This window comes from Euleptes europaea, chromosome 20 (assembly GCF_029931775.1).
Source record: "Euleptes europaea isolate rEulEur1 chromosome 20, rEulEur1.hap1, whole genome shotgun sequence".
Taxonomy (NCBI): Eukaryota; Metazoa; Chordata; class Lepidosauria; order Squamata; family Sphaerodactylidae; genus Euleptes; species Euleptes europaea.
In genome coordinates, this window is record NC_079331.1 from 20,825,437 (window position 1) to 20,847,984 (window position 22,548).

At 49.3% G+C, this 22,548-nt stretch overlaps 1 protein-coding gene across 1 annotated transcript in view; it reads right to left on the reverse strand.

Moving 5' to 3' along the window:
- Nucleotides 1-6,433: 6,433 nt before the first annotated feature.
- Nucleotides 6,434-22,548, reverse strand: part of CILP (cartilage intermediate layer protein) — a 31,377-nt gene continuing 15,262 nt past the window's right edge. The window contains exons 6-10 of the mRNA XM_056866112.1: nt 20,384-20,569; nt 17,715-18,029; nt 10,910-11,018; nt 9,483-9,640; nt 6,434-8,778 (exon numbers count right to left, since the gene is read on the reverse strand). Coding sequence (XP_056722090.1) covers nt 6,434-8,778; nt 9,483-9,640; nt 10,910-11,018; nt 17,715-18,029; nt 20,384-20,569 — 3,113 coding nt within the window. The remainder of the gene's footprint in view (nt 8,779-9,482; nt 9,641-10,909; nt 11,019-17,714; nt 18,030-20,383; nt 20,570-22,548) is intronic.

Genomic DNA, 22,548 nt, shown 5'->3' on the forward strand with positions numbered 1-22,548 from the left:
ATCTGGAGAACTGGGTTTGATTCCCCACTGCCACGCATGAAGCCTGCTGGGTGACCTTGGGCTAGTAACAGTTCTCTCCAAACTCACTCAACCTCACCTACCTCACAAGGTGCCTGTCATGGGGAAGGGAAGGTGACTGTAAGCCACTCTGAGACTCCTTAAAGGAAGAGAAAAGCAGGGTATAAAAACCACCTCTTCTTTTTCTCCCCCCCCCCTTCATTTTTTGTTTTGCTGTGAGAGTGAGCCACAACCATTCGGGTCTATGGGTGAAATGAAAGCATCCCCTTTTGGGAGATTTTTGATGTGGGTGCATGCTGCCCACTCTCCTGGTGCTGACTGGCCTAGCCCTCCCTCGCAGGGAATGTGTGCCTATGCAATGAGTCAGTGAAGAGAGGAACACTTCCCCCCCATCCCCAAAAACCCCTTGGGGTCCTTGTAAGGTATACAGCAGGGGTGGGGAATGTCAGGCCCGGGGCCTGTATAAGGCCCGCAAAATCATTTGGTCTGGCCCTTCGTGGGTCCTGGCAAATCTCTAGCTCAGAAGGATCTAAGACTGCCGATCTGCCCCTTCCCCACAGACAAGAATACCCTCTTTTCAAGGCAGATGTGAGTTTGTTTTGCCGAGAAAAAGAACCTTTTTCCCCTTGAAGAAGAGTTGTTAGCTATGGAGCTGCTAGGACTGCCCAGGAAACTGTTAACCCTTTCCCACCCGGGGGGTGGAGAAACATATTCCCTCTGTACTACAAGAGGGCTGGAGGTGGAAGTGGCGACAATGGAGGGGTTAAAGGAGGCAGGGCCAGAATGCGCCGGGGGGGGGGGCAGTTCTTAGCCAGTGTGTCCTCATTTCATCCCTGCAGGCGGAGGTAGCAGGAGCCGGCTGTAGAATCCAGCCCCGACCATGCAGAGCAGGAGCAACTCCAGCGTGCAGCTGGACGGCTGCGCCCAGCTGGTGCAACCGACCATCCTGTGCCACCAGGTGGTTGAGTGCGCCACTGGTTGGATGCCCGCCTGCTTGCCCACACTGGGGCGGGGTCATCTGGGCAGCTGCCTGCTAGGGGCTTGGTCGATACCCCCTCTCCCTTCTGGTTCTTTCCCTTCTAAGTCCTGCAATAGGGCGGGAAAGTGCCAGATCAGGGCGTTACTGGGCTCCTTTGCCTACAAGCCCCGAGCGGCTTGTCACTCACTCCATCTTGTGTTTGCTGCCTTGCCTGAATGTCTTGGGGCCAGCTGGGGATGGCAGAGCTCGAAAGCGAGTCACTCTACGTGGCAGACACTCGGAGCCGTCTCCGGTCGTGCCTCTTGGCTAAATGTTTGACCAAATATAGCAGGCTAATTTTTAAGTTGATAATTTTGTATGGCCCGCGAATGATGTTATAAATATCCAAATGGCCCTTGGCCGAAAAAAGGTTCCTCACCCCTGGTATACAGGATGGCTCTGCCCATACAACCCTCCTGTCCGAGTGATGGCTATTTTGTGTAATAGGCACCCAGCAGAGGGCACCCTGTGCTCCCCATTTCTTATATAGTGAGGGAATATCGTGTACTGCTTTGATCAGCTTTGGCGCCAGCAAGAGGTACTCAAGATTTGGAGTCTGATCTGGAGAACCGGGTTCGATTTCCCACTCCACGTGAGCAGCGGAGGCTAATCTGGTGAACTGGATTTGTTTCCCCGCTCCTATACACAAAGCCAGCTGGGTGACCTCGGGCTAGTCACAGCTCTGTTAGAGCTCTCTCAGCCCCACCTACCTCTCAGGGTGTCTGTTGTGGGGAGGGGAAGGGAAGGTCATTGTAAGCCGGTTTGAGTCTCCCTTATGTGGTAGAGAAAGTCGGCATGTAAAAACTAACTCTTCTTCTTCTAAAATTGGCTGCCAAAGCAGCAAAAATAGTACCTAAAAATCCAGCATAGAAGAAGAAGAGTTGGTTTTTATATGCCGACTTTCTCTCCCACTTAAGGGAGACTCAAACCAACTTACAATTGCCTTCCCCTTCCCTCTACAGACACCCTGGGGGGGTGGGGGCTGAGAGAGTGTGACTAGCCCAAGGTCACCCACCTGGCTTCATGTGTAGGAGTGAGGAAACAAATCCAGTTCACCAGATTAGCCTCCGCCGCTCATATGGAGGAGTGGGGAATCAAACCTGGTTCTCCAGATCAGAGTTCACTGCTCCAACCATTGCTCTTAACCAGTAAACCACACTGGTTCTCCTACACCACGCTGGCTTCCACTATAAACATTAAGATTGATCTATTGATGCAATACAACATGCGGGCTGGGAAATGGGATTTTGCCTGTTAAAACCACAATAAAATTTCCGCCAAAGGGGTGACTGGTGTGCTTCTGTTGAATCATTTTACTGAATGTCTGTGGATTTTAGGGTGGAGGAAAAGGCCCATGAATGGCCTTGGTAAATGACATCTCGGCATGGTTCATGGTACAGGTTGAATATCCCTTATCCAGACATCTGATATCCAGACTGATCCGAAAACCGGACCTTTTGAGCTGGCAGGCAGGCAGATCTGTGCCGCCCAGCCTCTCCTAAGTTTGGCTATGGGAACCCACTTTATCTACGGGGGACAAAGAGATACAGTCAGGCCAGACAGAGGGAGAAAGCACCCCCCCCATCCTTGGTGCTGTGGGAACAGAGGAGACAGGAAGGAGGATGGGAAAGGATGGGGAGGGGCAAAAAGGGACGCCAGCTTTCCTTCTGGGGAGGAGGAGACGACTACTGGCATGCCTGCTAGAAGCTGCTTCACTCTTCCTGCCTCAAGCTGGGGACCAGAAATTCCAAAATACTGAAAGATCCAAAATACGGACCACTTCTGGTCCCAAGCAGTTCGGATAAGGCAGGGGTCGGCAAACTCATTAGTCAAAAGAGCCAAATATCAACAGTACAACAACTGAGATTTCTTTTGAGAGCCAAATTTTTTAAACTTAAACTATATAGGTAGGTACATTGTTTATTAACTTAATCAACTTTAATTAAAGTTTTAAGTCTTAATTAAACTATAGGTACACTGAATAAAACTTGATATACTTAATAATGATCTTTTTTATTGATAAAAATTAAATTGCAAGTCCCTGCCATTTCCCCCTCCCCGTCCGGAGTCCTCGTCTGGAGGCCTGGTCTACAGCCATAAAAGCCTATTGGTAGTCCTGGCCTCTGGCTGAGTCCCATTGGGAGGCCAGGTCTACCCATTGGCTTTCTTGGCAGTAGACCTGGCCTCCGGAGGCCCATAGAAGCCAATTGATGGACCTGGCCTCTGAAGGGGGACTTTTTTCCCCTCCTCGGAGTCCAGGTCTACCGCCAAGAAAGCCAGTGGGTAGACATGGCCTCTGAGGAGGGGAAAAAGTAAGGCATCCATAAAATTAAATCATGACAATGACTGAAAAACACTGTACATTTTCCCCATCTGAATTCTCAAAACTCTGCAGGGGGGCTTATTGTTGAGTTGTGCATCTGATTGTTACTGGCAATAGCAGGGCCTGTTCCAGATTTTTGGGGGGTGCTGGGTAGAGTACCCAGCAGTCCGCTTCTCTGCCCAAGCACTCCTGTATCTTACTACCTGCCTGTGCCTCCTTCCTCTGGCCTGCTTGCAAGCTCACCCACTACTCATGTTCATATCCACCTGCACTGCCCCACAGCCCTTTCCCTGATGGCACTGGGCAGCGTGTGCAGCTGGGTGCATGGGTGGCGAATGGGATTGTCATCGTCGGGGGTAGGGTTGCCAGCTCCAGGCTGGGAAACTCCTGGAGATCTGGGGATGGAACCTGGGGAGACTGACCTCAGCGGAGATGTGATGCCATAGAATCCACTTTCCAAAGCTGTCATTTTTTCCCAGCAGATAGAATCAAAGAGTTGGAAGTTACCACCAAGGTCATCTAGTCCAACCCCCTGCACAATGCAGGAAATTAACAACTACCTCCCTGCCACACCCGCTGTGACCATGCCCAGAAGATGGCCCAAAAAAATCCTCCAGGATCCCTGGCAGAGGCTAAATGCTTCCTGACCCCAAAGGGCAATCAGCATTTCCTTGGGTGTGTAAGAAAGGACCATGAGAGCCAATCACTGACGCAACCCTTCCTGCCCTCCCTCTCATGATCTACAGCAACTAATCTCTGATGTCTAGAGATCAGTTGTAATTCCAGGAGATCTCCAGGCCCCACCTGGAGGTTGGCATCTGTAGAACTGGCCAAATTGGCACGTAACATTGCGTGCAAGATCCAAATGTAACACTGGCCTGGAGAATCTGCTCTCCACCCTTTATCTAACAGAGTGGTTCCTCAGTGGAACAGGCTTCCTCAGGAGGTGGTAAGTGCTCATTCCCTGGAGGTTTTTAAGCAGAGGCTAGATGGCCATCTGTCAGCAGTGCTGATTCTATGACCTTAGGCAGATCATGAGAAGGAGGGCATCTTAGCCATCTTCTGGGCATGGAGTATGGGTCACTAGGTTGTGTGTGGGGGGAGGTAGTTGTGAATTTCCTGCATTGTGCAGGGGGTTGGACTAGATGACCCTGGTGGTTCCTTCCAACTGATGCTATGATCTTTTTTTCCAAATTTTGGAACATCTAGCCTGAGGAAGAGTTCTGGAGTCAATTGTTTTGGAGTCAATTGTTTTGGGTCAATGTGATTGGTACCTAATATAAGGCATTACATGGATTTAGGGTTGCCAGGTCCCGCCCCCGCCCCTCGACCATCAGCGGAGGGTGGGGGCATAGGGTTGCCCGCTCTAGGCTGGGAAACCTCCTGGAGATTTGGGGATGGAGCCTGGGGAGGACGGGGACCTCAGTGGGGTACAATGCCATAGACCCCACCCTCCATAGCAGTCATTTCCTCTAAGGGATCTGAGATCTGTTGTCTGGCAGTAAACTGTAATTCTGGGGGATCCCCAGGCCCCACCTGGAGGTTGGCATCTGTATGCCATAGAGTCCACCCTTTAAAGAAGCCATTTTCTCCAGGGGAACTGATCTCTGTTGTCTGGAGATCAGCTGTAATTCTGGGGTCCCACCTGGTGGCTGGTATCCCTAATAGGTTTGCCAGGTCCCCCTGGCCACTGGAATGTGGGAGCAGGGTTGCCAGATCCAGGCTGGGAAACTCCTGGAGATCTGGGGATGGAGCCTGGGGAGGACAGGGACTTAAGTGGGATACCATGCCATAGAGCCCACCCTTCAAAGCATCCATTTTCTTCAGGGCAACTGATCTCTGTTGTCTGGAGATCAGCTGTAATTCTGGGGAATCCCCACCTGGAGGTTGGCATTCTTGGTGGCAAATGAGTAGGCAAGGAAAGGGCATTGGGGGGGGGGAGTTGGGAGCAGTGAGCCCTGCCAGAAGCTGTGGGGCCTGGCCACTGACTGCCCCATATAAGGATGTTCTGACACCGGCCCTGGACAATAGGCTTCCTGTAGGTTTTGGGCAGCGCTACAAAAGTGTGAGTTAATCCACGAATCCTTACCAATGAATTCACACACAGTTAGAGAGTGAACAGGGGCAATAAATATCATTATTCACATTTCAAGTACAAAATTCTTACAGTTCAGTTCACTATGAAGGAATCGCTTTATTCCTTTTTATTGGTTACCGTTGGCTAACTAGACTGGCAAGTCTGTGTTGCCAGGGAATTAGCTTATATACATTCCTTTACAGCCCATGTGCCCCCCCCCCCACAATGCTACCTTTTTACAGCATTTAATGTTCTGCAGAAATACAAAATCATAGTTGCAAGGCAGAGGTTTGAACACAGCTGATCTTTGGGATGCTATTGTCTTAAAATGCAATTCAAAACTTCAATCCTTGATTGAAACCAGAACTGGAGATTTGTTGATTGAAATATTTATGCCCCGTCTTTCCCTTGTTGCCTAAGGCAGCTCTTTGTTAATGGTGTATGATTTGGGCCCTAAGCAAATGGACTGAGGCCTGTTTGTAAGTAGGCACCATTTGTAACAGGGGTGCAAAAAATATTTGCAAGCCCGCAAAACTGGAGGGCAGAAGAAATTAGCATACCCATGCAAGGAAAATTTTGTTTTGGGTAATCTGACCTGTTACCATTCACCTTTCAGGCAGTGCTGAACTGAAAGGTCCAGGATTCGAACTCGCCCGGAAGTCATAATCTTCATTGACAAGTGGGGCCTTTTGTCAGGCTCAATTTTTTTTAGATGCCCTGGACTGCTGGGTGCTTAGATATGTGAACCCCTGCCTTCTGATTATAGTGAATCAAATACTGGTTATTTACAAACATTTCAATGCACTTTCAGGATGAGACCCAGATGTCTGCGAAGGGCACGGGGTGGGGCAACTTCATCTATGTAGAGGGCTTTCCTTTTGTTTCAATTTTGGGAAAGATTCTGCTCGTCGTCACGTAGACCCTTCCCTGTCGTTGACGTGCACAGATAGGCATGATGCTTGCTCTCCCATAGAGTAAGGGCTCAACGAGCGCAATCTCACTGGACTCTTTGTGCAATTCTAACTGAAGGCACACCTTTCCCTTGGATCTGAACCACCCTGCTTCTGCCTGGCCTCCTTATGGCAATTCTTTCTCGAAGAGGGCTTGCTGGATACTGGCCAGGCAGGTTTCTCAGCGACTGGAAGACGCTTTGTTGCTGAGCGTCTCTTTCCTGACAGTTAAAAGTCAATGCTATGCCCACGTTGTTCTTCATAATTCGGGAAGACCCGTCAGATGTTCCATCAAAACATCGGCCCAGAGCTATTTCCTTGGCTGTCCGAGGATCGTGGTCCGTAACGGTGTAGATCCCATAGTTGTGGCCAAGAGGATCGAGAGGAGCCAGCATAGTGTACTGGCTGGAGTCATTATTCACAGCCACTGGGAGATGATTCACGAGATATTCATGTAGCATGCCGTTGACGCTTTCTCTGTAGCAGTTACCTTGTGGAATAATTTTCACCAGTGTCCTGTCCACACGTTCTTGGTCATACAGCATGCTGCTGCACTTGAATTCCAGGCACGCCGTTGAAAGATTGGGTCGGTCCAAGTCCCGGATGCTTCGCACATCTCTGATGCCATACAGCCTGCCGACAGTTTTTGGATGCGTACCACCCATGTTGCGAGACCTTACATTAACCTCAAGAGGCCCATTTATTTTCACCTTTACGTAACATGCCCTAAATTCCGTCGGCTTTGGCCACCAGGCCAAGTAGTCTTCTGTCCAACTCATGGGATCATCCTCGTTGAAAGGAACTGTGTTGTAGTCATACCTGTCCCCCTCTACTCGGTAGAACCTGAAGTGAGCAGCGAAGTATGGCGCTACTTCACATTCTCTTCCCTTTTCGTATGAGTAGATGGGACCATTGCTCTCTTCGGCAGCGTTGGGGGTAGGTTTGGCCACACTGATCCTGAAAGCTGTCTTCTTGACATTTCGATCCAGGTGGTCCGTTCGCATGTACTTCAGCTTGTTGAGGTACGGTTGCGGGACTCCAATTGCAAGAGGGTTAAGCCGGGGGGACGAGGGGACAGCTTCAAGTTCTTCTCCCCCCAGGCTTGCCATGACATAAGCACTGTAGGCATCTGGGTTTTGGTCATCGCAGAAAGCTGGCACACAAGCTCCGTTGGAGCTGGTGACTGCGCTGTCAAAACGGCCCCAAGCCCTTGGATTGGTAGCATATCCCGGTGTTGGTTCCAGGTTGATAACGGAAATCACAACCCCCATAACTTGTTCACTGGGCAGGTATCTCTCGCTTCTGTAAGCCCGCACCTTGATGTAGCACCTTCTGGTCTCCGGGACGTCAAGATTGAAAAGCCGCCTCTCTCTTATCTCCATATTGCCCACCAGAAACGTTCTCTCCTCTCGCTTGCCACGTCTCCTTTGGTCGAGATGGAATTTTCCTTCCTCCTCCCATAAACCTGTGTGCGGATTTAGAGACCAAAGCTTCATCCCTTTCAGATGTTCTGGCATCTTGACCTGAGTGGAATCAAGATGGACTCTTACATTCCCTGCGTTGAGTGCCTCAGTGGCTGTTTCATCGGTGAAATCCATAGAAAACATGCCGTACGTCCGCAGCGGGAGCATGTCGCCCTCGTCATCGACAAAATTCAGGTCACTTTGTGCTGCGGCTGCACTGGAGAAGTTCCTTGGATCCAGGAAGGTCACACTGGCTTTCACTTTCCCCAAGTAAGGTTCTCCATTTTGTCTATAAAATGTATTGGGAGGAATTTCCAGTGTGGCTATTGGATCATCTCCTTCCATCTCACCTAAGGTGATCGAGCTGGCCTTTGTGGATTCTAGTGTAATGGATGGGCTCTTCCTTAACATCTTGATCTCATGGAAGACAGCCCCACCGTTTCTGTTGAAAGGCAACACTTTTGTGGTGTTCACAAACTTCTGCAGGCGATCGACAAATGTGAGAACCAGCCGGTCTGTGTCGGTGGGCACTTGGATAGAGAAGGTCCCCTTGTAGCCCGTCATGCTGATCCGGTTGTCCCCCATGTATATATGACCAAACCTCATGGGCTCCCCGGAATCGGAAGCCACGGCTCTTCCTCGAATGGTGGCCTTGGTTTCAACGCACTGCTGACACCCACACTCGGTGGCCACTTTGATGGGAAGCGTGTATCCAGCGCACTTTATTTCTTGTGTCTCTGTTTTGGACACCCCACAGCAATAAGTGGTGGCATCTTTGCACCGAAGACTGTTGTCTAACGTTCCCACACAGGTGTCGGACGGGCACCTACCAACGTTGTAGTAAAAGCCTGTTACGTTTTGGAAGCAGTCGTGTGGCAGTCGGATGAGATAGCTGTCGGGCGTGGGGTTGCAGGGGGGGTCGTCCTTTGCTGTTGAAATAAGAGTTTGTTTGTTAGTACACAGTGTGGGTATTTCAGTGCCCACCATCTTGGCTTGCTCTGGTTGTTTCTAAAACCATAGGCAGAGCTGTTATATAGGGCAAATGACAAATCTGAATTCTGGACCAAGGTGATTAATGCTCGTTCCGTGTGTGTGTGTGTGTGTGTGTGTGTGTGTGTGTGTGTGCTGTCAAGTCACAGCTGATGTTCATGCATCTGTGTCAGGCTGAGAAAGTTCTGGGAGAACTGTGACTGGCCCAGGGTTACTCAGCAGGTTTCATGTGGAGGAGTGGGGTATCGAACCCTGTTCTCCAGATTAGAGTCAGCTGCCCTTAACCGCTACCCCACGCGACTTCCTTGGGGGCAGAATATGAGCATTGTTTAGTGTGTTATATTTAGCATCCAGAAAACACTGGGGAAATGCATGGGGAGAGCAAGGCGACCTCTGCATTTTCCAACCATCAGAGGTTGTCTCGCTCTCCCCTGCATGTTTCCACGTGTTTTACCTGGTGAGGGACCTCTGTTGGTCGAAAAGTGCAGGCATAATCAAAGCCCTGAAGTAGTCGGCTAGGTGGCCACCAGGAAACAGCCATGCATAAATGGCTGAAGGCTCAGGGACAACCCCGTGCAAAGAAAACCACCCCCTCTTTCCGCCTCCTCTTCCTTCTCCAACCAAGCTTCCAGAAGGATCTCACCTACTAATGAGAGAGTGGCAGGTTGTGACTTCACGGATCCGGCGTCATTACTGGTCTTGCAAAAATACTGGCCGGCTTGGTCCCTTTTCAGGTTCTTTAACACCAAGTTGCCTTTGTGTTTGTAGAGCAAAGGGTCCAGTAAAGTATCATTGTGAAACCTATGAGAATTTCAGAAATATGAAATTAAAAACCCAGTATCAAAGATATTTCCCCCCAGAGTTCTTACCATTTTGGGTTTTCTAGCTCTACTCTGCCCTCAAAGTTTTCCCCAGGTGTAACTGCAAATACATAATTACCCTTCTAAATGCACACCTTGGATTCTGAAGAAGATAAGGTTGCAATCTCAACTAAAAAAGGGCCACTGGAAGAGAGAGTTAAGCGACCTCCTCCCCATCCAGCCTCTGCTTTTTCAAATTCACTTTCCAAAGCAGTTTTTCCCCTGATACAAATAGTCCTCCCGAGGCTTCACGCGTATTGTTGTTAGTTTGCCCCTTAACATGTCTGCCTTTATGACTTTAGAACTAAAAATGTCTTTATGACCCTTTATTAAGAGGAAAACAGCTCTGACCTGGGTGGACCAGGGTGGCCTGATTTCATCAGGTCTCGGAAGCTAAGCAGGGTTGGTCCTGGTTAGTACTTGGATGGGAGACCACCAAGGAAGTCCAGGGTTGCTACGCAGAGGCAGGCAATGGCAAACCACCTCGGTTTTTCTCTTGACCTGGATGACCCAAGCTAGCCTGATCACATCAGATCTGGGAAGCTAAGCAGGGTCGGCCCTAGTTAGTAGGTGGATGGGAGACCACTAAGGAAGTCTAGGGTTGCTACACAGAGGCAGGCAATGGCAAATCACCTCTGAACATCTCTTGCCTTTACCTGGATGTCCCAGGCTGGCCCGATCTCATCAGATCTCAGAAGCTAAGCAGGATCAGCCCTGGTTAGTACTTGGATGGGAGACCACCAAGGAAGTCCAGGGTCGCTATGCTGAGGCAGCCAATAGCAAACCACCTCTGAGCATCTCTTGCCCTGACCTGGATGGCCCAGGCTAGCCTGATTTCATCATATCTGGGAAGCTAAGCAGGGTCGGCCCTAGTTAGTATGTGGATGGGAGACCACCAAGGAAGTCCAGAGTTGCTATGCAGAGGCAGGCAATGGCAAACCACCTCTGTTCCTTTCTTGCCTTGAAAACTCCATGAGGGGTTGCCATAAGTCAACTGAGACTTCACAGCACTTCCCTCCATCACTCAAGCCCACCCTTGCTGGATCTCATCAGAACTCGGAAGCTAAGCAGGGTCAGCCCTGGTTAGTACTTGGATGGGAGACCACCAAGGAAATCCAGAGTCTCTTGCCTTAAAAACCCTATGGGGTCACCATAAATCAGGAGCACCAAGAGGCAAACGACACAGTGGATCTTATATTAATTTGCTTACCAAATATATTGTTCTGGGGCTGGATTTCCGTCAGCATGGCAGCAGAAAGTGACACTCTGCCCCTCTCTTCGGGCTTTGTTCTCTGGATGCTTTGTCATGTACGGTTTGTCTGGAAGGAGAGAAGATATCATAGTTCCGCTGTACACTGCATGGATCAGGCCGCATCTGGAATATTGTGTGCAGTTCTGGAGGCCTCACTCCAAAAAGGAAGTGGACAGAATCGAGCGGGTGCAGAGAAGAGCAATGAGGATGATCAGAGGCCTGGAGACCAAGCCCTGCAAGGAAAGGCTGAGGGGAATGTTTAGTCTGGAGAAGAGGAGGTTGAGGGGGGATATGATTGCTCTCTTGAAGTATTTGAAGGGCTGTCACTTAAAGGAAGGCAGGGAGCTGTTCCTGTTGGCAGCAGAAGATACGATTCGCAATATTGGGTTTAAATTGAGGGCGGAAAGGTATCGGCTGGATATTAGGGGGGGGGGAATTTACAGTAAGAGTTGTTCAACAGTGGAATCGGCTCCCTAGGGAGATGTTGAGCTCCCCCTCACTGGCAGTCTTTAAGCAGAGGCTGGACAAACAATTGTCAGGGATGTTCTAGGGCCGTGTTGGCGAACCTATGGCACGCGTGCCACAAGCGGCACGCCGAGCCCTTTCTATGGGCACGCGTGGAGCCGCCGGGCCCCCCCGCCCATCCCCCGCCCCCTCCTTGCGGCCACGACACCATCTGCACCGCTACGCCCACCGAGTCGCCCCCGCCCCCTCCTCCACCCCCTTGGCTGCCTGTCCCCCTCCTCTGCCCCTCCTCGCGGCCTTGGCGCACGTTTCCGCCGTGCCGCAGCCAACTTTGTCGAGGGGCGGGGGCGACTCGGCGGGCGTAGCAGTGCGGCCGGCAGGGCAGCCCTCGGGGCCGAGCATGAGCGGCCGGTGGCGGCGGCGGGTCCAGAGCGGCGCCTGGGTGGGGCGGCGGCGCTGCTGCTGAGGCGGAGCGGGGCGGCGGGAGGCTTGCGGGAGGCTTGCGGCGGGAGGCTCTTTCGCTTGGACTTGCCACTCAGATGCACATTTACCCCATCCAGATTCTTAAAACTGACTGGGGGGGGGGGTTTGTTGTCTATTTGTGAAAGAGAGGCTTTGCCTTGGACTTGCCACTGAGATGCACATTTACCCCATCCAGATTCTCAAAACTGCATGGGGGGGGGGGTTGTTGTCCATTTGTGAATGGGAGGTTTTGCCTTGGACTTGCCACTCAGATGCACAACTCAACAATAAGCCCCCCTGCAGAGTTTTGAGAATGCAGATGGGGGAAAATGGTGTTTGTCAGTCATTGCCATGATTTAATTTTATGGATGACAAAGGATAGTACAGTTAGTTCTGAAAATGAAATCCTTAAAGTGTGGAATTCTCTGCCAAATAATTTTAAATCAATGAAAGCACTTGGGATTGCTTTCCTTACTTTATTTGGATCATTTTATGCTTGTGAGCATAAGATGTTAACGTATGAGTTGTTTTTTTCTAAACTAAAACCTCAGTATTCAGTTTTAATTGCCGTGCTGGCACTTTACGATGAATAAGTGGGTTTTGGGTTGCAGTTTGGGCACTCGGTCTCTAAAAGGTTCGGCATCACTGTTCTAGGCTGATCCTGCATTGAGCAGGGGGTTGGACTAGATGGCCTGTATGGCCCCTTCCAATTCTATGATTCTATGATTGCCCTTGAAGACACTTAGGAACCTCCCAGTGGTTCAAAATCCTGATGCAGACACATCTGTTCCCAGTTTGTTGCTGGGCCCAGTTCAAAGAACAGGGGTGACAAGGTTTTCAGGGTATAGGCTTTCAGGAGTCAAAGCTATTATATTAGGTGCTGTGGAACACAGGCAGAATAATGCTGCTGCAGGCATCTTGTTTGGGGGCTTCCTAGAGGCACCTGGTTGGCCACTGTGTAGGCAGACTGCTGGATTTGATGGGCCTGGGTCTGATCCAGCAGGGCTTGTCTTATTGTCTTACGTTCTAAAGCTCCTTTCTGGAGATGTCAACCTCCAGGTGGGACCTGGGGACCCCCCGGAATTACAGCTCATCTCCAGACTACAGAGATCAGTTCCCCTGGAGGAAATGGCTGCTTTGAAGGGTGGACTCTTGTGGTATTGTACCCCACTGAGCTACCTGTCCTCCCCAGGCTCCAGCCCCAAATCTCTAGGAGTTTCCCAACCTGGATCTGGCAACCATTCCCCCCATCTCCCGCCAGGGGCCAGGGAGGACCTGGCAACCCTATTCCTTTCATCAGCTCTGACTCTCAAAAGCTCATACCCTGAAAATCTTGTTGCTCCTGAATTTAAATCTCAGTGTGTCAGGTGCTCCTGAATTTAAATCTAGCTGTTCTACTACAGACCAACATGGCTGCCCTCTGTTGCTATCTTCATATGGCCCAGTCTGAGGTTAACTAAGCAGAGACTAGGGTGACCAGGTCCTTCTTTGCCACTGGTGGAAGGTTTTTGGGGCAGAGCTTGAGGAGGGCGGGGTTTGGGGAGGGGATGGACTTCAATGCCATAGAGTCCAATTGCCCAAGCGGCCATTTTCTCCAGGGTAACTGATCTCTATCAGCTGGAGATCAGTTGTAATAGCAGAAGATCTCCAGCTAGTACCTGGAGGTTGAGAAATCAAAGCTATGCACTTGTAAAAGGCTCAATAGAAGCACTGTACACCATGCAAGTTGCAAACAAATCTATTCAGAGGAAAAGCCTCTAAATAAAAGAACATAAGAAGTACAATAGGGCTGTCAATTCGGTTCGGCCCGAACTGAAAATCAGCCGAATTTCCCTTGATTCGGCGGTTTTTAGTTCGGACGGATCCGAACTCAAAACTGGCGGGCAACCGGGGGGCCGAATTCAGCGAGTTCGGGAGTTCGGCGAATAAATTCGGCCAATTCGGCCGTCAGTAAGCAGCATAACCGTCAGTAAGCAGCATTCTCCTCCCCCGGCCAATCGGTGGCCAAGCTGGGTCTTCTTCTGGCCAATCAGTCAGGATTGAGTGCTGGAGGAATCAGCTGATGTGCGGCCGGCCGGGGAAAGAGAGAGAGAGAGGGAAATCCTCATGTGTGTGTGAGGGGGTGCTTGTGCACATTCGCTCCTTTCCGTGGCTGCAGGGGGCGCATTTTTTGGGGTACCGACCCCAAACTTTCAGGGGATATTCAGACAGGTTTTTTTAAGAGACCACCCAAGTTTTGTAAACATTGGGTCAGGGGGTCCCGAGATATGGGCTCCCCCCCTTTTTTCTTTCCATGGCTGCAGAGGGCGCATTTTTGGGTGTGCCGACCCCAAACTTTCAGCGGAGCATCAGACTAGGCTTCTTAAGATACCCCCCAAGTTTTGTAAACATTGGGTCAGGGGCCCCCGAGATATGGGCTCCACCCCTTTTTCCTCTCCCCCCCTTTTCCATTTTCGTGGCTGCAGGGGGCACTTTTTTGGGGGTTCAGCCCCCAAACTTTTGTCATAGCTTCAGAGAATCCCTCTTAAGAGACCACCCAAGTTTTGTAAAGATGGGTTCAGTGGGGGCTGAAATATTGGCTCCCCCCCCTTTTCTCTTTCCATGGCTGCAGGGGGCGCATTTTTGGGTGTGCCGATCCCAGACTTTCGGCGGAGCTTCAGTCAAGGCTTTTTAAGAGACCACCCAAGTTTTGTAAACATTGGGTCAGGGCCCCCCGAGATATGGGCTTTCCCCTTTCCCCTATTGGGATGAATGGATCACCCTCGAGAAATGCATACATATGGATCTTATATTGGATACAAATGGAATCATATTGGATTACCCAGCCTCCCAGCCCCTCCTGCTGGAACAGAAGACAGCCACAGTAAGACCCCTTTGGGGGCTTTAATCTATATTTTTTCTTTTCTGTGTGTGTGTGGGAGGGAAAGCAGAGTCTGTGTGTGTGTGTGGGGAGGGAGCAGTTTCTGTGGGTGGGGGGGGGGAAGCCAAAGGGGGCTTTTGCCGGTTCTGCCTGGGGTGTGTGTTCCCCCTCCAGTCTCTCTCTCCCTGGTTTGAGGGGGGGCTTCATTTTTATTCTTCAGGTTTTTCCTCATTCATAAGATCAGTTAGGTTATTGATGCTTGCTCAAAACTGGTTTTCAAATGGTGACTTAAAGAATGCATCTGCCTGGTCCCAAGTCCAATGCAAAAGGAGACATTCCACCCCCTCCTGCTCATTATGCATAGCTAGCTGCCTCTGTCCCTTTCCATGGTATGCAAACTCCCAGGTGTCAGGTGTTGCTATGCACTGTTGCAAAGGTTTTGCATTGCGTGCTTGTGTTGCTTTGCAGTTGTATTGTTTTGCAAAATTCTTCACACCTGCCCCGCCCTTTGCATATTTGCAAAGGGGTTGCTCTGCAGTTGTGTTGCTTTGCAAAGTTCTTAGCACCTGCCCCGCCCTTGCTCTCATCAGCTGTTTGTCAGGGTGGGAGCTTTGTGCGTGGGCGGCAAGCTCTGCGGAGAGATCCACATTAAGGGTGGGGGGGACCCCTTTCAGGGCCCATATCTCAGCCCCCCCTGACCCAATCTTTACAAAACTTGGGGAGTCTTTCAATATACGTCCTTTGAAGCTCTGCTGAAAGTTTGGGACCTCTAAGCCCAAAAATGCCCCCCCCCAGAGCCGCGGAAAGGCGCGGTTGTGTTTTTAATGGCTTTATTCGGCCGAATTTTTTTCCCGAACTTTGAATTCCCGCCGAATTGAACGGATCCGAAGTGGGGGAGTTCGGACTTCGGCACGTACCGAACCCACAAGGGCCAAATTCGGCCGAATCCGAACTGTACCGAATTTTTTTTTTTTTTGACAGCCCTAAAGTACAATCCAGAGCAAGAGGTTGTGAATTATTCACAATTCACCAACATAGTATCTACCAAATATACAAAAATCCTTCTATATACAAAGTTCACGCATTATAAGGATTTAAAACACTCAGACTCTGAGTTGCAATTTTTTGTAATATGGCAATATTATGGTAGATCCTTCCACAATTAAATTTAGATAGAATATTGGCCCAGCAAGAATCACGCTTCATTTTCTTATTTGATACTATAATCCCCAATGGATTAAATTCATATATGGATCTTTCAAGTTTCCTTTAAAAAGTTGGTGCGCCTGTTCACACTAGTATATGGTAACCTCATCTAGGGGAATTACGGTAATTGCTAACACCTGTGGAATCAGAATAGCTTAAAGAAATGCATAGCACAAGTCACTTACCAAGTCGTCCATAATTAATAGAGGAATAAACGTCTTAGCCCTAAAATGGTATGTAAGAGATATATATTTTTCTATTCTTATAATGGTATTTTTCTATGGTGAACTTTGTATATTGAAGGATTTTTGTATATTTGGTAGATACTATGTTGGTTTTGCATCTCTATTTTAGGTCTCATTGGCATACGGAAGCAATTGAAGCTTGAAAAAATCTGTGAAATGGGGATTTTACCGGAAGCCCATGGCGGTTGAAACTCATTCCGTTGCCCTGCTTGATACTTACCATTACTGGACTTACAATTTGTAAATGCATATGCGCTTGAAGAATAATTGTTGTTTTTTGTATGTATACTCTTACCTGAATGGATGTTTGAATTGTGAATACACAACCTCTTGCTCTGGATTGTACTTCTTATGTTCTTTTATTTAGGCTTTCCCTCTGAATAGATTTGTTTGCAACTTGCATGGTGTACAGTGCTTCTATTGAGCCTTTTACAAATGCATAGCTTTGATTTCTCACCCTCCTTTTTGTACTTGTAGCCTTTGTTTGATTACTAAGTACCTGGAGGTTGGCAACCCTAGCAGTGACGTGGGGGTGTTTTATGGAGATTCCTACAGGTTATAAAATTCCCTCGACCAAGTGACAATTATGTCATATCCGGCCCTCGTAACTATTTAGTTCAACACCCCTGGTATAGAAGAAGAGTCAGTTTTTATATGTCGACTTTCTCTATCACTTAAGGGAGAATCAAACGGGCTTACAATCACCTTCTCTTCCCCACTACACCCTGTGAGGTAGGTGGGGCTGAGACAGCTCTAAGAGAGCTGTGATTAGCCCAAGGTCACCCAGCAGGCTTCATGTGTAGGAGTGGGGAAACCAACCCGATTCACCAGATTAGCATCTGCCGCTCATTTGGAGGAGTGGGGAATCAAACCCGGTTATCCAGATCAGAGTCCACTGCTCCAAACCACCACTCTTAGCCACTACATCACACTGGCTCTCGGGGTGGAGGGGGTGGTACAAGCATCCCAGAAATTGAAATTATAGCAGCCAGTCAGATAGAAGATGATGAAGAAGAACAACAGAGCTCTAAGAGAGCTGTAACTAGCCCAAGGTTACCTAGCTGGCTTCATGTGGAGGAGTGGGAAAACCAATCCGATTCACCGGCTCATGTGGAGGAGTGGGGAATCAAACCCGGTTCTCCAGATTAAAGTCACCAAACCACCGCTCTTAACCATTACACCACGCTGGCTCTCAAGAGAGCTTTCAAGAGAGCTTGAAAAGTATCTGATGAAGGGAACGTTGACTCTCAAAAGGTTAAACTAAACCCTGAAAATGTGTTTGTCTCTAGGGTACTACTGGACTGGAATCTAGCTTTAGCCAATTGTCACCTTGTTTATCTCGCACAACGGCTCAGGCTGTCTGCGTGATGCATCATGAATGTTTTAGTTCCGACTCTACAGGAATTATATAGCCCATTGGGCATATCTCCTGCTGTTATGGACATCTCAGTAGGGCCCAGATGAAAGATGGAAGGGCCACCTCAAATTCAACAGCTTTGAGTGAAAGCGCGAAACAGCTCTTTACCTGCTCTTTTCAAGCGGATATGGACAGAGGAGGAAACTTGAGAGCTCGTGGGCACAGTGACCAAAGCAGTCTTGTATTTTGGCTTCTTGACCTGCAGAATGGTTTGACCGTCGGGACACACCCCAGGAACCCGAAATGTCCCATCCCCGTCAGAGACTGTTAATAGCTTAGGTGTCCTGGCTTGTAGGTAGACAGCTGCGCCGGCAGCAGGAGCTCCATCTGGAAGTGAGACTTTTCCGAAGAGTAGATGTTCCTCACACATGCATGCATCACACTCCGCATTCACGCTGCCCATGGAGCAGCTCATGTTGCAAACTGAGATGAAGAGAGAAATATCTGCTTAAAGCATGTGATCTTTTTTTCTTTGGAAACCATAACAAATGTTGAAGAAGATTCTCTATTCTCTCCAGGATCAGAGGAGCAGGCCTATTTTATTAGGTGCAGTGGAACACAGGCAGGACAATGCTGCTGCAGTTGTCTTGTTTGTGGGCTTCCTAGAGGCACCTGGTTGGCCACTCTGTGAACAGACTGCTGGTCTTGATGGGCCTGGGTCTAATCCGGCATGGCTTTTCTTGTGTCCGCTCCCCACTTAAACCCCTTCCTTTCCGCAGTTCTGATTCAAACTACAACTCAAGATACCCTACAAATAAGTCAGGCCTGAAATTACTAGAACTGCTATCCATCCATCAGTTGCATATTCTTCATGGCACCAGGTTCGACACCTCCGGTGGTACATTTACATTTTTATCTACTCGGGGAGCCGGCACAATCGACTACATAGCAACTTCACCCTCTCTTTTAAGCCACATCCTCAGTTTTGAGGTTGGTAATAGAACTGAGAGTGACCATTGCCCATTAAGGCTTCTGCTGGGTTTCAGGGATAACATTTTTCTCTGCCCTGCCCCAGATCCTTTAGATGTGTGTTTGCCTGGTACAGGGAGACTTAGGTGGACCACACAGCTCCAAGCCAACCTTGCCCAATCCTTGGCAAAGGACAACTTGTGGTCCAAATGCCAAGAACTATTGCGGGAAGGCTCAGATGCAATTAAGTATTTTGAAGATATAGCACAACTTCTTAAACCTCTGCTCTCCAATGATAGGCCCTTCAAAACTACTACTCACTTTCGCAGAGGGTGGTTTGACCAGGAATGCAGAACTGCCAGGAAAGAGTTAGTTTATTGTACCTGACAGATAGATGTTCTTAAGAAAGGAACATCTATAAGCCATCTTATCTCAGCATACAAGATCAGCATACAAGAAACTTCTCAGGCAGAAAAAGTGTGACCATGCTAAATTACAGTGGCAGGAACTAGCATTGGCTGTGCAGGAAAAGAGGGATGCACGATTTTGGGAACTCGTCTCTTTTGGGTCAGGTAGACCTCCTCTTGCTTTGGAAGCCCAGATCTCGGCAAAAGATTGGCATGCCCATTATAGCCAGGTATTTGGTATTTCTTCCACCCTGGCGTATGAGGCATTAGGTCAGAATCCTCTTTGTGATGTGTCCATTTTGCCAGAATGGCCCCCTGTCACCGAGACCAAGATCAGAGGTCTTATTTCATCCCTCGCTTCTGGAAAGTCCCCTGGTGAGGACTTGATTCCCCCAATCTTTCCTGATTGGTGGGCACCCATCTTAGCAAAACTCTTCACCCAGGTAAATTCAATAGGTATTATCCCCACTGGGTGGAAACGGAGTATTGTAGTCCCTGTGTACAAAAGGGGGAATAAAGCAAACCCTCAGAACTATCGTCCAATAAGCCTGCTGGACATAGCTGCCAAACTGTACAGCAAATTCCTTCTACGCAAATTAGGACTGGGAGGTTTCCAATCATGTCATTCATCCACAACAAGCAGGCTTTAGAAAAGGGCAATGTACTATCGACCACTGTCAAATTCTTAACCAACTAGCCTTTCAAAGTATCAAGGGCCTAACTACCGTATTTTTCGCTCCATAAGACGTATTTTTTTCCTCCTCAAAAGTGAGGGGAAATGTCTGTGCGTCTTATGGAGCGACTGCCGGCTGGGCGCATGCGCGTCGGGACGACGCGAGCCGGCGTTCCCCGCCCCGACAGCCAGTTGGGAGGCGAGCGGGGCTGCACAGAGCCGGCTGGGCGCGTGCGCTGGCTCGCTCTGTGCGGCCCCGCCCACCTCCCAGCAGGCTGTCGGGGCGGGGAACGCTGTCCCGACACGCACGCGCCCAGCCGGCATTCACTCCATAAAACAAGTTTTTAGAGGAGGAAAACAAGATTTTTTCTTGTTTTCCTCCTCTAAAAACTAGGTGCGTCTTATGGAAAGGTGCGCCTTTGGAGCGAAAAATACGGTAAATCCTTACATGTGGCCTTTGTAGATCTGACAGCTGCCTTTGACTGTATTGATAGAGAACACCTTTGGATGAAGTTGGCTGGCACAAACATAGATAAACGCCTACTATTTCTGCTACAGGAACTACACACCAACATCTCTGCAAAAATTAGGGTAGGTTCTTCAGGTTCTTTAATGGAGGAAATCTCATTATTTAAAAGCCCCCCCCCCCAATCCAGTTTGAAAGCTCCGTATATTGAACTCTTCGCACCTCGTCAGGTTTGACCCTTAGACTGCCTCCAAAGGGCCCGTCCATTTGACCAAGCGGCCATTCATCAGTCGTGTGTGTGGGGGGTGTTTAGGGGCGTCACCTGAGCAAGGGGGTCCGATGCAGCGCCGGCCTTCCTCGCTCACTTCTTGGCAGCGCCAGTCGTGGAGGCTTTCCGCGAGGCAGGTCCTGGTCCGGATCTGGACCCCGGTTTGGTCACATTTGGCCGAGCACTCGCTCCACTTCGACCACGAAGACCACAACACTCGTGGATCTAAAAATAAAGAGCCTAGAAAGGAAATTATAGCTGCATTACTGAGGACTAGTCTCATAATCGGGAAAGTCTCTTATTGTGCTCCTACGTTAAGCTTTGTTTAGTTTGGTTTCTAAATGTGCTTCCTGGGCAAGATAAGCCGCTGTCTTTCCCCTAGCACACTGGACTTTGAGCTGTGACTCCTCCAAGATTCCCCCTCTCATTCTCTCTCTCTGTACATCCCTTTTTACCTCTGTTGACTGCCAGTTGCCTATGCACCAAGTGTGCAGAGTTCCTTTTGGAGCCCTTCTTAGCCTTCTTGGATTTTCACCAAGTACTCTTCCTACAAAACTAACACAGGCCTTTTAACACAGGGTGTTTCCCTCGCTGTCACCCCTCCGACAACTTCAGGTCTTTGTTTGGATTATGCTTGCTATTTCCGGCCATCAGAGGCCGCCTCGCTCTCCCCCTGCATTTCCTCACATTTTGCCTGCGTTTTCATAAACGCAGATTCATAAATCTGCGTTGTGATAAAACAGGTCCCTGAAAACGAGGGCAAAACGTGTGGAAATGAGCAGGGAGAGCGAGACGACCTCTGACAGTCGGAAACGGCATGTATAATCAAAACAAAGACCCAAAGTCGTCGGAGGGGTGACAACGAGGGAAACAGCCATGCATAAAAGGCCACAGATAAACCCTCTTGAATGTAATTCCTGCCCCCCCCCCAAGTATGTGAGTGGATAGAATCATTCCTCGTATAGAACATTTTGGAATTGGGCCAGATAGGTCTGTTTTGATCAGCATGCCACCGTAGGGTTGCCAGCTGTGGGTTGGGAAATACCTGGAGATTTTGGGGGGTGGAGCCTGGGGAGGGCAGGTTTTACAGAGGGAAAGCACCCCAGCAAGGAATAATGCCTTAGAGTCCATCCTCCAAAGCAGGCATTTTCTCCAGGGGAACAGATCTCTGTAGCCTGGAGATGACGTATATTCCAGGAGATCTCCAGTCCCCACCTTGAAATTGCCAACCCTTCATAGAGCCCATCCTCTAGATCATGACTACTCATGTCTATTATATTAGGTGCTGTGGAACACAGGCAGGATAACGCTGCTGCAGTCGTCTTGTTTGTGGGCTTCCTAGAGGCCCCTGGTTGGACGCTGTGTGAACAGACTGCTGGAATCGATGGGCCTGGGTCTGATCCAGCAGGGCCTTTCTTATGTCCTGATGTTCTTATGATAATTATATTATATATAATTTGATTAGGTGCTGTGGAACACAGAGAGGATGCTGCTACAGTTGTCTTGCTTGTGGGCTTCCTAGCGGCACCTGGTTGGCCAGCGTGTGAACTGACTGCTGGGCTTGATGGGCCTTGGTCTGATCCAGGATACTGGTCATGATGCATATCTATTCTCTCCAGGATCAGAGTAGCATGCCTATTATCTTAGGTGCTGTGGCACACAAGCAGGATAATGCTGCTGCAGTTGTCTTGTTTGGGGGCTTCCTGGAGGCACCTGGTTGGCCACTGTGTGAATAGGCTGCTGGATTTGATGGGCCTAGGTCTGATCCAGGAGGGTTTTTCTTATGTTCTAGCTGACCTCTGTAGTCTGGAGACCAGTTGTCATTCTTGGAGATTTCCAGGCCCCACTTGGAGGTTGGCAACCCTAGCACCATGCAATCTAGACACACCTGTTTCTGCACAGTGAGGATTCTCTGTGTTGATGTCAGGCTGCTATCTCGGTTTCAGTATTGTTTCTGTGTTGGTACTGTACTGTCTAGCCTCAAGGCCGACCACACATACCAAGGCCTGGGAACACTGCTCCTGAGAAAGTTGACTCTGTCTGTGTATGCTAATGTTGTATAATCTCCCGCCATTTACTGCCTTATATTATCGTTCGGCTAGTGAGACTCTCATAGCTGCCATAGTTCCCTGTATGCACTGTATTGCCTTTTTGACCAGTAAAAGCCATCTGATTGGATTCTATACGACTCTGTGGTGATTTCTGGTTCGAAGGGTCAG